Source organism: Melanerpes formicivorus, unplaced genomic scaffold (genome assembly GCF_026170545.1).
Source record: "Melanerpes formicivorus ecotype bairdi unplaced genomic scaffold, bMelFor1.0.p_v2 SCAF_2, whole genome shotgun sequence".
Taxonomy (NCBI): Eukaryota; Metazoa; Chordata; class Aves; order Piciformes; family Picidae; genus Melanerpes; species Melanerpes formicivorus.
Genome location: NW_027142354.1, coordinates 58,063,086 through 58,075,384, shown reverse-complemented (window position 1 = coordinate 58,075,384; position 12,299 = coordinate 58,063,086). Strand labels below are relative to the sequence as shown.

At 42.8% G+C, this 12,299-nt stretch overlaps 1 protein-coding gene across 2 annotated transcripts in view; it reads left to right on the top strand.

The window, feature by feature from the left end:
• SPOCK1 (SPARC (osteonectin), cwcv and kazal like domains proteoglycan 1) overlaps positions 1–12,299 on the top strand; it is a 309,361-nt gene that overhangs the window by 200,068 nt on the left and 96,994 nt on the right. For both annotated transcript variants that reach the window (XM_068163062.1, XM_068163053.1), the window contains exon 5: positions 5,322–5,454. In XM_068163062.1, the coding sequence (XP_068019163.1) occupies positions 5,322–5,454 (133 nt within the window). The remainder of the gene's footprint in view (positions 1–5,321; positions 5,455–12,299) is intronic.

Below are 12,299 nucleotides of genomic sequence, written 5' to 3'. Positions count from 1 at the left end.
GAGCTGTTGTCTCAGCATTGAACACTGACAGTCTTGGTTTGCACATCTGATATCAAATTTACAAGGTCTCCTTTTAATTGCATGCTTTTATAGACCACCTGAATGTATTGCACTCTATTCACCACAGCTTCACCTAGAGACTACCAATGAGGGCAACCGGCTGCAGAGCAAAGACTAAGACTTCCCAAGATATAAATTCCATTAAAGTCTATTAATTTGTTTAGTAAATGGCAAGAAAATTAACTTTGTGCAGTAGTTTGGAAGCAGGAATTGATTGAAACCAAGCTTATCCTTTTCATATCCACTTCCACTTTCTGTACTGTGGCTGTGATCCTCTTTGGTGAGGCCTTCTGAGTTTTACCCTAGAGGATAAACTGTTGGCTTTTAAACACAGAGCTTCAAAATAGTTTTGAAATTTCATTTCCTTCCCAAGAGTATTTCAAGGTAAATAAAAATGAAATTATTCATAGTTCCACGACCTGGGTAAAAATTATAATTAAATGTAAATAAAACAGATTGGAAATGTAAATAAACAAAGCATTGCTGTGCAAATTACTTTGTTTTGGCCTCTGGCTTTCCTGAATTTATTTCCATATATACTCTCCTGCTTCACGAGGGAGGGAAGCAAAGATGTAGAGATCTCTGAAGAGCACAGCCTGTGCTGTCCACTCAGAGAGCTGGTCAGGAAGTTAGGCTGTTGATTGTTTTGGAAACAAAATGTGACTCGGTGTGAGATGTTTTGCTGAATCGAAGGCAGAGTTCAAACCCCCTTAGCAGGCTGTCTCGGTTCCAAGAGCTGGTGCTCCCAGTCTGGAGCAAGCCCAACTCACCAGCCAGGTGGGAAGAGTTTCAGTGATGAGCATCCCCGGGGCTGCCAGCTGGGACTCATCTAGCAGCTGAATCTGTCAGCAATCACTGGGGCTTCTGGGTAAGCAGAGCACACCTGAAAGCTTTAAAATCTTGAGTGGAGGCAGCTTTTAGAGCTGCTTCTCAGCTCCTTTTCTCACAGCCAAAGCTTTGTGGCATTTGTGATGGTGTGGCTGGCCAGGGCTGCCACGTATGGCTTCTGCAATCCCTGCTGCCTTCTCCTTGTTCCTGTGGAAGTGAAGTAGCTGTGGTCTCCCTGTATTTTCACAGTGTGTGGTAAGTCTTCTCTCTGTGTAGTGAGTAATGAAGTTGGGTCAGTGTATGTCCTCCCTGTGGTGATGTGTGGATGTTTTTAAACCACTCAATTTCTTTATGCATTGAAATGTTCAGGGGTTGAATTCTGTAAAGCTTAACTGCTCCTTAAATCTTGTGCCTTTTGGTGCATCAGTTCACCAGGCAAAGGCAGAAGCAGGCAGAGTTTGCCTGTAAGACTTAGTACTTGCTCAAGACTTTCATGTTTATTTGCTTCTTGGTCCTCTTGTCCTTACAAACGTGGCAGACTCTTACCCTAGTGGGGAGCCTCTGGTTTGTCCTTTCTGCACAGTTGTTGTTTTCTAAATGATTTACAGTAGCTCCTTTCAACTCTGAGTCTTAAAGCAGGATTCAAGTTGGTTAAGTTGTCAGGGGGAAAGAAAAAAAGCCTAATTTTCTCTGGCCTGGCTTGCTGCTGACATATTTATTCTAAAACAAGATGATTAGCATAGCAAAACATGTTCCCAGAGCCTGTGAGTGTGCACTTCCATTGAGAAGGGATTTGCTGGCTGACTGCTTGTGGCAGCCTGTGTTCTGGTCTAGGTTTTAATTTGCTTGTTTGGATGTTTGATGTGTTGTTAGGGGTTTTAGGATTGAAAAGCTTCCAAAAGTCATATCCAGCCTCTCAAAAGATCACTCTATAAAAGTGCACGTTTACTTTTGCAGGGTAGGTGTTCTCTCTGGGAAATAGATGCTTGGCCATGATTTTGGCAGAGGTCTGGAATCTGGCTGTCCAGTTAAAACTTTCAGCTGTTGCTTACTTAGCCAAGCTGGCAAAAAAATTCGTTTTGACTTGCTTCAAATACAGCAATGTTTTGCACTGTTGTTGCTGACAAAGCTGTAGCTTGGAAAGAACAGATTAAATTAGGGGGTTTGCAACCAAAATGACTGCTGGACCGTGCTGCCAGCCCCAGCACACAGGCAGGAGTCAGGATGGCTGCAGATTTCTTGCAGCAATCCCCTGCCTTGTTGCTGCGAAGATTGCAAACTTTTACAAAGAAGAAAATGCTTTGAGATGTACTCCACTGAATTCTTGATATTAAATATCACTGTCTTAGAATAAATTTCCTGATGATGACTGGGGGTGGGCGAAGGAGGGGAGAAGAGACTCTTTCCTTCAGCATCTGTAAGCACAAGGCTGCAGACGGGGCTCAGGTGAAAGCACTTCAGTTGATAGCTGAAGGGGAGGTTCTGCCTTCACACACACTGCTGATGGCTTCCAGGTGGCTGTAGTGAGAACAGGTCTTAGACCTAAGGCTGTGCATGTTCTGTTGCCCTCAGTAAAGAGATGGAAAGGGCCAGCAGGCTTGATGAGCTGCTGCTGAAATGACTTGAGACAGACAAATAATAATACTGAAGTAATTGAAGTGAGGATGAGGGAGTGAAAAAAAATTACTCCAGAAAAATCTTGTAATAGAACCTGGCTTTTGAAGGGACCAAGGTAGCATTAAAGACAGGAAGAGGAGGACAAATGTAAGGCTGTGCAGGGGAACAAGTAACCAGGGACTTTTAAGGTTATGGTGCAAAATGTCTGAATGTGGCTTGGTCCACAGGTGCTGTGCCATGTGTGTTGTAGCTGCCACGCAGAGGCTCAGGCTCCTGTGATGTGTTAGGTATCATTCTAGCTAAGAGCTACAGTCTACACCTCATTGTGATGAGGGGCTTGCTAGTTCACTCACCTCCATCCTGTGTGTTTTGTGGCTAATGGATCTGACTGTGGCACAAAATCATCAGTGCACTTCAGCTTTAGCATTTCTTAGCTGGCTTTCTACAACTAACCCTAAATCTTGTTAATGATGTCACCTGTTGACAGGGGTCTGCCTTTTGCAATTGTGGCAATCAGTCTGTGACAAGGTAAATTCTGCTTTATGCCATGATCCATCCTCCTACAGTCACAGAAGCACAGACTGGTAGGGATTGGAGGAGATCTGTGGAGCAAAAGTCAACCCCCTGCTTCCAAGGCAGGTTTACTTAAAGAAGGTCACACAGGACCACATCCAGGCAGGTTTTGAATATCTCCAGAGATGGAGACTTTGCCACCTCTCTGGGCAGCCCAGTCCAGTGCTCCACCAACATTTAATTAAAGTTCCTCCTCACAACCTTTCTACATTGGTGTCCATTACCTCTTGCCCTGTCACTGGGCACCACGGGGAAAAGAAAAAGCTTGGTCCCATCCTCCTGACACTCACCCTTGAAGTATGTATGAGCATTTATGAGATCCCCCACCTCAGTCTTTTGTTTCCAGCCTGAAAAGACCCAATTCTCTCAGCCTTGCCTCATAAGAGAGGTGTTCTATTCCCCTCAGCATCTTTGTAGCCAGCCTCCAAAGGAAAAGCACACCACCTTTTGCATCTGTCTCCATCACTATCTGCAGCACCAAACCCCAACATCACTTCTGTACTCTGAGTTTGTGCATTTCTCAAAGTGCAGGGCTGTAAGTAAAGGGAATGAGGACATTTTCTTGTCAAGCTGGAAAGACAAAAGAAACTCCTGTAATTGAAACAGTTGGAGAAAATAAGATAATCATTACACTGGAGTAGCAAAGCAGTGTCAGAGGCAAGAGGGCTGCAGAAGTCAGTTACTTTGAAAAACTTCAGTGAATGGTTTGAACAGCCCCAGCAAAAATGAGCAGTGTGTTGTGTTTGGGGGCTGAGAGCCTAGCAGCCACCCGTGTGCAGCATTTGGGATGTGGCACTGTGGGCACTGCAAGGCAGAATGCATCTGAAAGGGAGGAAGCTGCTTCAAAACAAAAGGGAATTTAGTCTTAAATACTAGACTCCTGTTTTCATAGTTTATATCATCATGATTGGATTCCTCCTGCATACCCAACCTGCTTAATAGTACTGCTCATCACTGCCAGAGGTCAGGCTTGATGCAAGCTGGAACTGAGGTGAAAGAATCTTTACACTCTTCCAGCAGCTGACTGTGTGGTTCCGTCACAGCCAGCATCGTGTAGCAAATTGCAAGCGGGAGCGGAATTGCTTTAAAGAATATCTGTATATGTTTTTCTAAAACTGTGATAAAATCACTCAGCAGCACACAGAAATGCATTCCTGGCTGAACTCTTAGAGCAGATCATTTTTACTTTGATTTTATTCTCCCTTTTTTTTTGTGTGCCTGTGCTCTGAGACCAGATGGCAGTTATTTTTCTTAACAGTGTGCGGCGGAGCCGATGCGATGCCTCGCCTCGTAAAGGCTTTCAAGTGAAAGACAAGAGCACGTGGCCAAAATGAATCTGCATTACTGCACTGACTGGTGGTTGAGAAGGCAAACTTTTAATCAGCTTCCAACAGTAGGCTGGTGATAATTACTTAATGTCGTATCAGTCAAGTAGTTCATTACAACAGGAAAATGAGCTATTAATCAGATCCAATTGCACGTGCTTTGCAGGAAGGGTTTTTGGAGCAGATGTCTTTTCATAGACATTTTTAATGCAGTAATTGAGTAGTCCATGACTTGAGGACAACTGCAGGCACTCCCATGGTAGAAAGGCCTTTGAAGATGGTCTCTGTGAGTTTATAGCGTTCCTGGGGGGGGGCTGTGATTGATTGGAGAGCAGCTGTTCAGTAGCTGGCGTGTGGAGAGGGCTACTGCATGTCCCATGCCAAAGCTCTTTGGTGATTTCTGTACATTTTTATAAGCATACTAGAAGTGGCAGTGCTCTGCAAAGGATTTTTTTGTGTTTAAATTGTCATTATCTTAACAGTAACTTGGCAGCTCTGGGAAGGCTGAAAATGGTGCAAATGTCTCTAAACACAAGGTGATGTAACGTTACTGGGCTTGAAGATCTCAGAGGTCTGTTCCAGCCTCAATAATTTTGTGATTCTCCTCCCCCACCAGAAACACTAGTTCAAGAAAATGCTGTGTTCTTAAGTGAAGTCATTTGTGGGTCTAAATCAAAATGAAGCTGCCAAGTATTGTAAATCTAGGCCTGCTTGCCAGTTTATGACTTTTTCAATTGCCAGCTGTAATGTGCCGTGTGTGTAGAAGCATTGTGGGGAGCTGTATTTGATGTGTTTATTTAGATTAATGCTCTGTTGAACATCCAGCCTGGCATTATTCTGAGAAGTTTTCAGTGTTCTCTTTGATACAAGCATGTTAGTTAAAAAAAACAAACCACAAATCTGTCTCTTCTTTTACAGCATTCGACAAAAGAAAGGAACCTTGGCTCAGAAGCACTGGACTGGACCAGCCAGCATAGTGAAATGCAAGCCTTGCCCCATGGCACATGCCAGTGCTGTCTGTGGGTCTGATGGACATACTTACACCAGCAAGGTAAGTTCAGCTGGGGACCTGAAATCCTGTCAGTGCTGGAGCACAGAGATGAAACAGCTTCCATTAACAGGCAGTGGTAAATGACAGCTTGCTTCAGCTTCAGAAGGCTTTTTTTTGTGTAAAAAATGCTGATAAATGGAGATTTTTACATACTTGACAAACAGCAAATGGGAATGACTAATCAGAATCTCATGACTTTCGTGATTCATGTTTCTCTGAATAGCTTGTTCTTGCTAATGAAGGAGAACACTTTCAATATTGATGATGCAACAGGGGGAAAAAATCATTTGATGAGACTTTCTTGTGCAGATGAGGATTTGTGGATGGTTCGTTTAAGATCTGCTCTCCAAATGCTAAACCAGCTTGGCAGCAGTATTGTTCTGTGACAGATATGTTTTCTTTTTAATCCAGGGTGCATGGGTAGCACATTAAAAGTCATTTAAACCACAGTTGGAACAGGCTTGTGTGCCAGATGCAGCATATATGGTGCCATAAAAAACATTCCCAGAACCCAGAGGGGATAAATTGACTCACTGTGGTATTGAGAGTATCATCACCTTAGGGCTTGACTCCATAAAAGAAATTGACTTTGCATCCATTCAGCAGTCCACATCTCCCGCCAAATAAAGCTTCCCACTCCTGGGATACATGTTCCATAAACAGCAACTCAGACACTGGAAGTCCTGTTTAGGGACTGGCTCTGAAGATTTCTTCTCTTCCTGCATGCAAGGCAAAGTCTGACAGCCAGTAAGGTCACCCTTTACAATCCAAAAATCCAGGGGAAAAATCTCTCTGCTGTGACCTAACAGTGATGATGATATTGCAGCCACATCATATTCTTGGCTTAGCAGCTTCAATTCTTGGCCCCTTAATGAACCCAAATTTTACAGTGCTGCTGTGGCTTCTGTTCTGGCTGAAGGATTTGCATGGCCAAAGGAGCAAATCAGCAGAAACTTTCTTATGCAGAAGATGAGCTCCAAGCTGCCTGTTAAAGATGCTCTTGAATACTCTCTAGGAGTGTGTGATGCAGTAATTTTAGCATTGGTATTTAGAGTAAAATTCGGCTTATTTTGCAAACATCTTTTCCTGTCTGAGCTCTTGAGAGAGTAAGCAGCTTTCATTGCCTATTCTGTCACCCTACCGAACTCATTTCTGTGCAGCTTACCTGCTTCTGCTAGCTCAGGCTCTCTTGGACCTTCTGTATTCCTTACTGTACCACCCAAATGGTTTTCATCAGATATTCTGCTGTAAATCCTCCAAAGTGTTGAGACGGATTCAAGCCTGATCTCTACAATAAAGACACCAAACAATTCCTGTTGCTGACATGCCACTGCTTGAGTGGTTTGTGGGGTGGGTGGGTTGGTTTGTTTGTTTAAGGGAGACTTCTTTTAAAAGACTTCTTCTAAAGCAGGTTTATCTCACCTTTCTTTGTGTTTATCACTTGAGCTTGTCCTAGCAATTGAAAGTTGCAACACCTTGTTGGCCTCAAGTGCAGCAACTTCTTAGCCATGGGTTTTGCCCCTGTTCTGTCCCCCTCTCTGGAGAAGGCAGGGGTTGAGTGCTTTTGGAGTCACGTTGGAGATTTGTAGCTGCTTTTTCTAAACCTTTTTTTTTTTGATTGAAGGTTCCTCCAATGTCATGCTGATTGATAATCTCTCTGCAGCATCACTCCTAGTGAGAGGATGTGTGTCTGCTTAACCTTTACACAATACCAAGGAGATGGTTTTTGCAGAACTACTGTTCTTTGCTGCGTGCAGTACGCTGTGCATGTGTGACTACGTCATTGCAGTAACCTCTAGAACATCATTATCTCTGCAGTTCCTTCTGAAAGCTTTGCTTCATTGACTGACTGATTTATGTCCTTGTTTTCAAAAGGCAAATTTTGGTGAAAGAGCTGAAAATGTTTTGGGCAGAGCATTAAAACGAAATGCTACTTTTTAACATCTTAATAAATAACACTTTTATGGTCAGTAAGGATCATGACTTTGTGGCAGCTTTTATGACCAGAATACAACTGCTTCCCTCTAATTCACCATTGGTTTTCACCAGAAAAGGGCAAGAAAGGAGGATGACATCAAGTTACTAAAAAGCAAACCTTTTCTTTGGTAATTTTTCCACCTGCAGTGCTGTTGGCAGGTAGTATTCCTGGCACAGCACCAGTGGCATGGTCTACAGCTGACTGAAAATGCATAATGGTGGACATAAGAGTGTGGGTAAATCCCATGCTGCTTTGCATTTGTATGTAGGTGTTCAGGTCTAGCTCTGCCTCTGCTGCCTGGTGAAGGTGTAATGACGTGCTGGGAAAACAAAAGGGTTCGTGTTAAGCTTGTAAACAATAGATGGAGAGTAGCTGCTGCGTTTCAGGGAGGGGAAAATAACTCCTAAGGGAAAAAATGTCTTCTGAAATGGTGTGTTGTCCATCTAGTCACACAGGCAGACAGCATATGTGTGCACTGCAGCATTTTGATCCATCCTGGCTCAGTTTGGTTTTTGTCGTCTTCTGCCAGCGCAGTGGGGGCTCAGGCAAGAGACAGGGATTGGGCTTGGAGCTCCTGGGCTGGCAGAGCAGCATCAAAGTGTGTCCCTATGACTGGGGGCTGTCATTCAGTCCTGTCAGTACCAGGGATTGTGCTTCCTGCTCTTTGAACTGTTAGCTGAGGTAAAAATGAAAAGGAAAAGATAGGACAGAAGTAGGACTGGCTGATAAAATGCAGATGAAGCTTGGATGCCAATAAACACACAGTAACTTGCATTGAGAGAAAATAACCAGATGCACACACCAGGCTCTTGGTTAGCCTCTTGATCTCAGAATAAGCCTGGCAATTTCTCAGTGTTATAATGATCACTGCCAGGCAAAAAAATGCAAATAAAATGTTAAAAAGGGAAATGAGACCAAACACTGTTGCTCTGTAAAACCCTGGACAACTTATTGCTCTCAGTTACCATCACTTCATCTCAAAGCTGACATGGTAGGACTAGGAAATTCTCAGAGAAGGGCTGTCAGAGGTGTGGAATCTGCAAGGAAGCACAGAGTTAACTGGGGCAGTTGAGCATGATTGTATATGAAATCCTCACTGATGCTGGAAAGGGGATGTGGTACTTCACAATGCAAGATCTAATGAAATTTGAAGTCAGTGGTTTCAAAACAAAGTGTTTTTCTTTTTTTCAGCTCAGCATAAAGTTGTGACATTCACTGCAGCACAGCAGTGTGCAGGCCAAAGATAGAACTGGGATTTAGCTGAATCCATTGAGAATGCAGCCACTGCAGACTGGTAAACCGCTCGCATACTGAGTCCCTAAGTCAGTGATGACCAGAAGCAGCGATGATTGGTGTGGTTCAGCAGGACCAATTTGTTCTGTTCCTTATTTGCTCTTTCCTTTCCTCCTCTGTACTTTTCTTTCTTTTAAGGATTTGTAACTTGACAGGTGGGTAGGCTGAGGGATGAAGGGCTGAATTAAAGTAATTCTTAGTTTCTTATGCAAAAGTGGAGGGAAGCATCTGTATCTTTAGATAAGGCAAGCTAATAAAGGAGCTAATGCTCCTCTTCATCAAAGTACCGCTCTTTAAGAAGGGAGCAGATTCCTTTTCCACTTCAGTTTTGTCCTGGGTTGACATTTCTTTTTAAACAGGTCCTGAGTATTCACTACATCATTGCTTGGCATTTTCAGTTTCAACCCATTCAAAGTTTAGTTTCAGACCTTAAAGCAAAATTAAGACTGCAGAGCTTCGTCTGGATTGATGCTCAGCAGAGCCTGAGGAATGTGGAGGATTTAGATTTGTTCTCTAAAAAAACAAACCTTTAAGGAAAGTAACATAAAATGCATTTTCAGTTGTTGTTCTTTTAAATGATGTCTTAGTCATTTGTGACTGGATAACAAAATCTTCCATTCATAAAAGCTATATGGCAAAACAGCAGAGGCATTATCATCTTGCTGCTGTGCAGTGTTTGATGATCCTCAGACTGTTAGGCTCTTTGTTCTGGTGCTTCCTGAAGAGATTGCATTTTGAAAGAAAAGATTTTGCTGGTTTTAATTATAGTGCTGGTAATTGTGGGAACTGACTGTGCCCATCCACTCCAGTTCTAAAGGACTAGGATTCTCTGAAGGCAGCCAATTGAGAGCAGCAGAGGAAATGTTATTGGCCCTGCAGGAAGATGGGCTATGTGGTATATTCTTGAGGACCAGTACTGCAGTCTGGGGGTGTGTCTGGATGTCTCTAGAGGTGCTCAGTAACTGGTTCTGTGGGTAAAAAAATGAGTGAAACAAAATCCTAGCTCCTCACTCAGGTTACTGTGTTGGGTTAACAGCAAGGCCAAGCCTCCTCAGAAGGTCACTGTGGCACTGTCCTGTGGTTTTCCAACTGAATGGCTCTTCCTCAAAACCAATGTTATTTGTTTGGGGTCTTTTTAATTAGTGACATTTTATTAATGAAGACAGACATTGTAGACCTAGAGGCAAGAATTCATTGATAAAATTGAGGCGAATGATCTAACCCAAATGCTCATTGAAAAGTAAACTCCAAGCTTACTGGTCAGTTAAGATCAAGGCTCAGGATTTTCCACACACATGAAAGCTTTTAGCCTCAACTAATTTATTGAAGGCTAGTCAAAGGAGTCTTCTCTTTCTCATCTTTCATTGGAAAATACTCCAAGTTGTTGATTTCCAACACAAACAGCAAAAGGGTGAGAAGACCATGCCCAGATCATGTGCTGCAAGGACTTGGAAATGTATCTGAACTGCTGCAAAGATATTGAGTACTTTGATGGATCTTACCTTGATTTGGTTTCATGTGAGAGTCAAAATGCTTGGGAAAAAAATCTCACCACCCTTATACTTTTCTGATTCTGTTTTCTGAAGTCTCTTCAGAACTTCTCTGATCTTGGTTTGGATCATGGAAGTACTAAAGTTGAAGGGATGAAGATGTTTGGCTGTGGTGTGCAGTGGGATTTTTGTTCTTGTTTTGTTTTCCAAATGACAAACTCATTCACTGCCTGTGCAGGGCAACATTTGAACACAGATGTGACCTGTATCTACTCAGCCCTTGTGCCCTCTTTCCAGCAGTTCTTCCTTTAGGTTTGGCTTGTTTGCTTTTTAATGTCATCATTTTATTTCTGGAGACTTCAAAAGCTGTCACCCTTCTCCTGTTAACTTCTGAATTCTATGGGTTTAGCTTTGTCACAGATTTCAGAGTCATTGCCTGAAAAGCAAAGGTTTTCAAATGCACACACTCTCCCATATCATAAAACTTTATAAATAGAGAAATTGCTCTTTTCTGGGTCCAACAATAACACTCAGACAACAGAAAGCACATCCAGGACGTGTTGCAGTTTGCAAAGTTGTTTTTAAGTCCTGATGAATTCAGCTTATGAGGTAAGCCCTATAAAGAGCACTCCATAATTAGTTAATGTTTTTGTCAGCAACACATTAAGAAAAATAACTCTGTGGCTGTGGGTTTTACAGGAAGTTTAATTAAGCTAGTTAATAAAGCAATTACCTGAACATGGCGATGACTGCACTTAACTAATTAGAAAATGAAAATAAGGATGATCTTAAATTGCAAAGCATACCACCTCGATGACTAATGGGCCCTTCAAAGATGGAAAGGTACATTGCTATAATTATGCTGTAATTAGGTACACTGTTGTTCTCCAATTTTTAATTAAATCATGGCAAACTAATTAAGTCCATGATCATGTATCTTTTTGTTTGAAAATGGAGAAAATCACCTCCTGGTGTCACGACGTCAGGCAACAAATTTGATATTAAGGGGGATGCAAGAGAGAACTTTTCAATAGCCTTGAAATGGGAGGGGGGGGGAAAGAGCAATCGGAATAAGAAGATACTCTGAGTTAAAAGTGTGGAGTGTGAGGGCTGCTGCACTTAATTAGGAGTTGTCTGTATTCAGAGGAACAATTAACAAGTGTTTGTTAATGTGTCCATTAAGTATTTGGTGCAACACGGTTTGGTTTTGTGCCCTGTAGGTGTGGTGTGCTGCTTCCCAGCTGTGGTTTTACACAGCTTCTCCTGTGCCTGGTTTGTCAAAGGGGTGACTCAGCCTTTCCTCATGCAAAGCAAGACACTCAGCAGAGGTTTTGCAAGTGTGAAGGCCTGTCCTGCCCTTAGTTAAGTGAAAAGTGAGATGAAAGTCTCTTCTTTTAACTTTGGGTTGGTTTTGTAAGGGAAAATTAAGGAACTGGGAAGGAAAGATGGGAAGAGTAGGACATGGTTAAAAAATTCCTGGAGAAGTTCTTCTGCATGTGCTCTCTGAACAAATTCAGAGATTGGTGCTTGGAGGTGCAGGAAGAAATTACTCTTTCCCCTGCTCCTCCTCTTTCCCCTTATATTGTAATAAGGGGAGACCTTATTGCTGCCTACAACTATCTGAAGGGTGGTTGTAGCCAGGAGGGAGTTGGTCTCTTCTCTCAAGCAACCAGCACCAGAATAAGAGGACACAGTCTCAAGCTGCACCAGGGGAAGTTTAGGCTAGAGGTGAAGAGAAAGCTCTTCACTGAGAGAGCCATTTGTCATTGGAATGTGCTGCCCAGGGAGGTGGTGGAGTCACCATCCCTGGAGGTATTCAAGAGGGAATTGGATGTGGCACTTGGTGCCATAGTATAGTCATGAGGTCTGTGGTTGATGGGTTGGACTTGTTGATCTTTGAGGTCTCTTCCAACCTTGGTGACTCTGTGATTCTTATTTTTAATCAATGAGCTTAATACTTTGAGTTCAGCATCTAGGCTTGCCACAGTTTACTGTGGCTTGAGCCTGTGTGCTGTAGATCTGGTGTGTTACCATATCTTCCACTGGCTGTTGTGCTGCTGATAGGCAGTTTGTGTTCTTCTCAG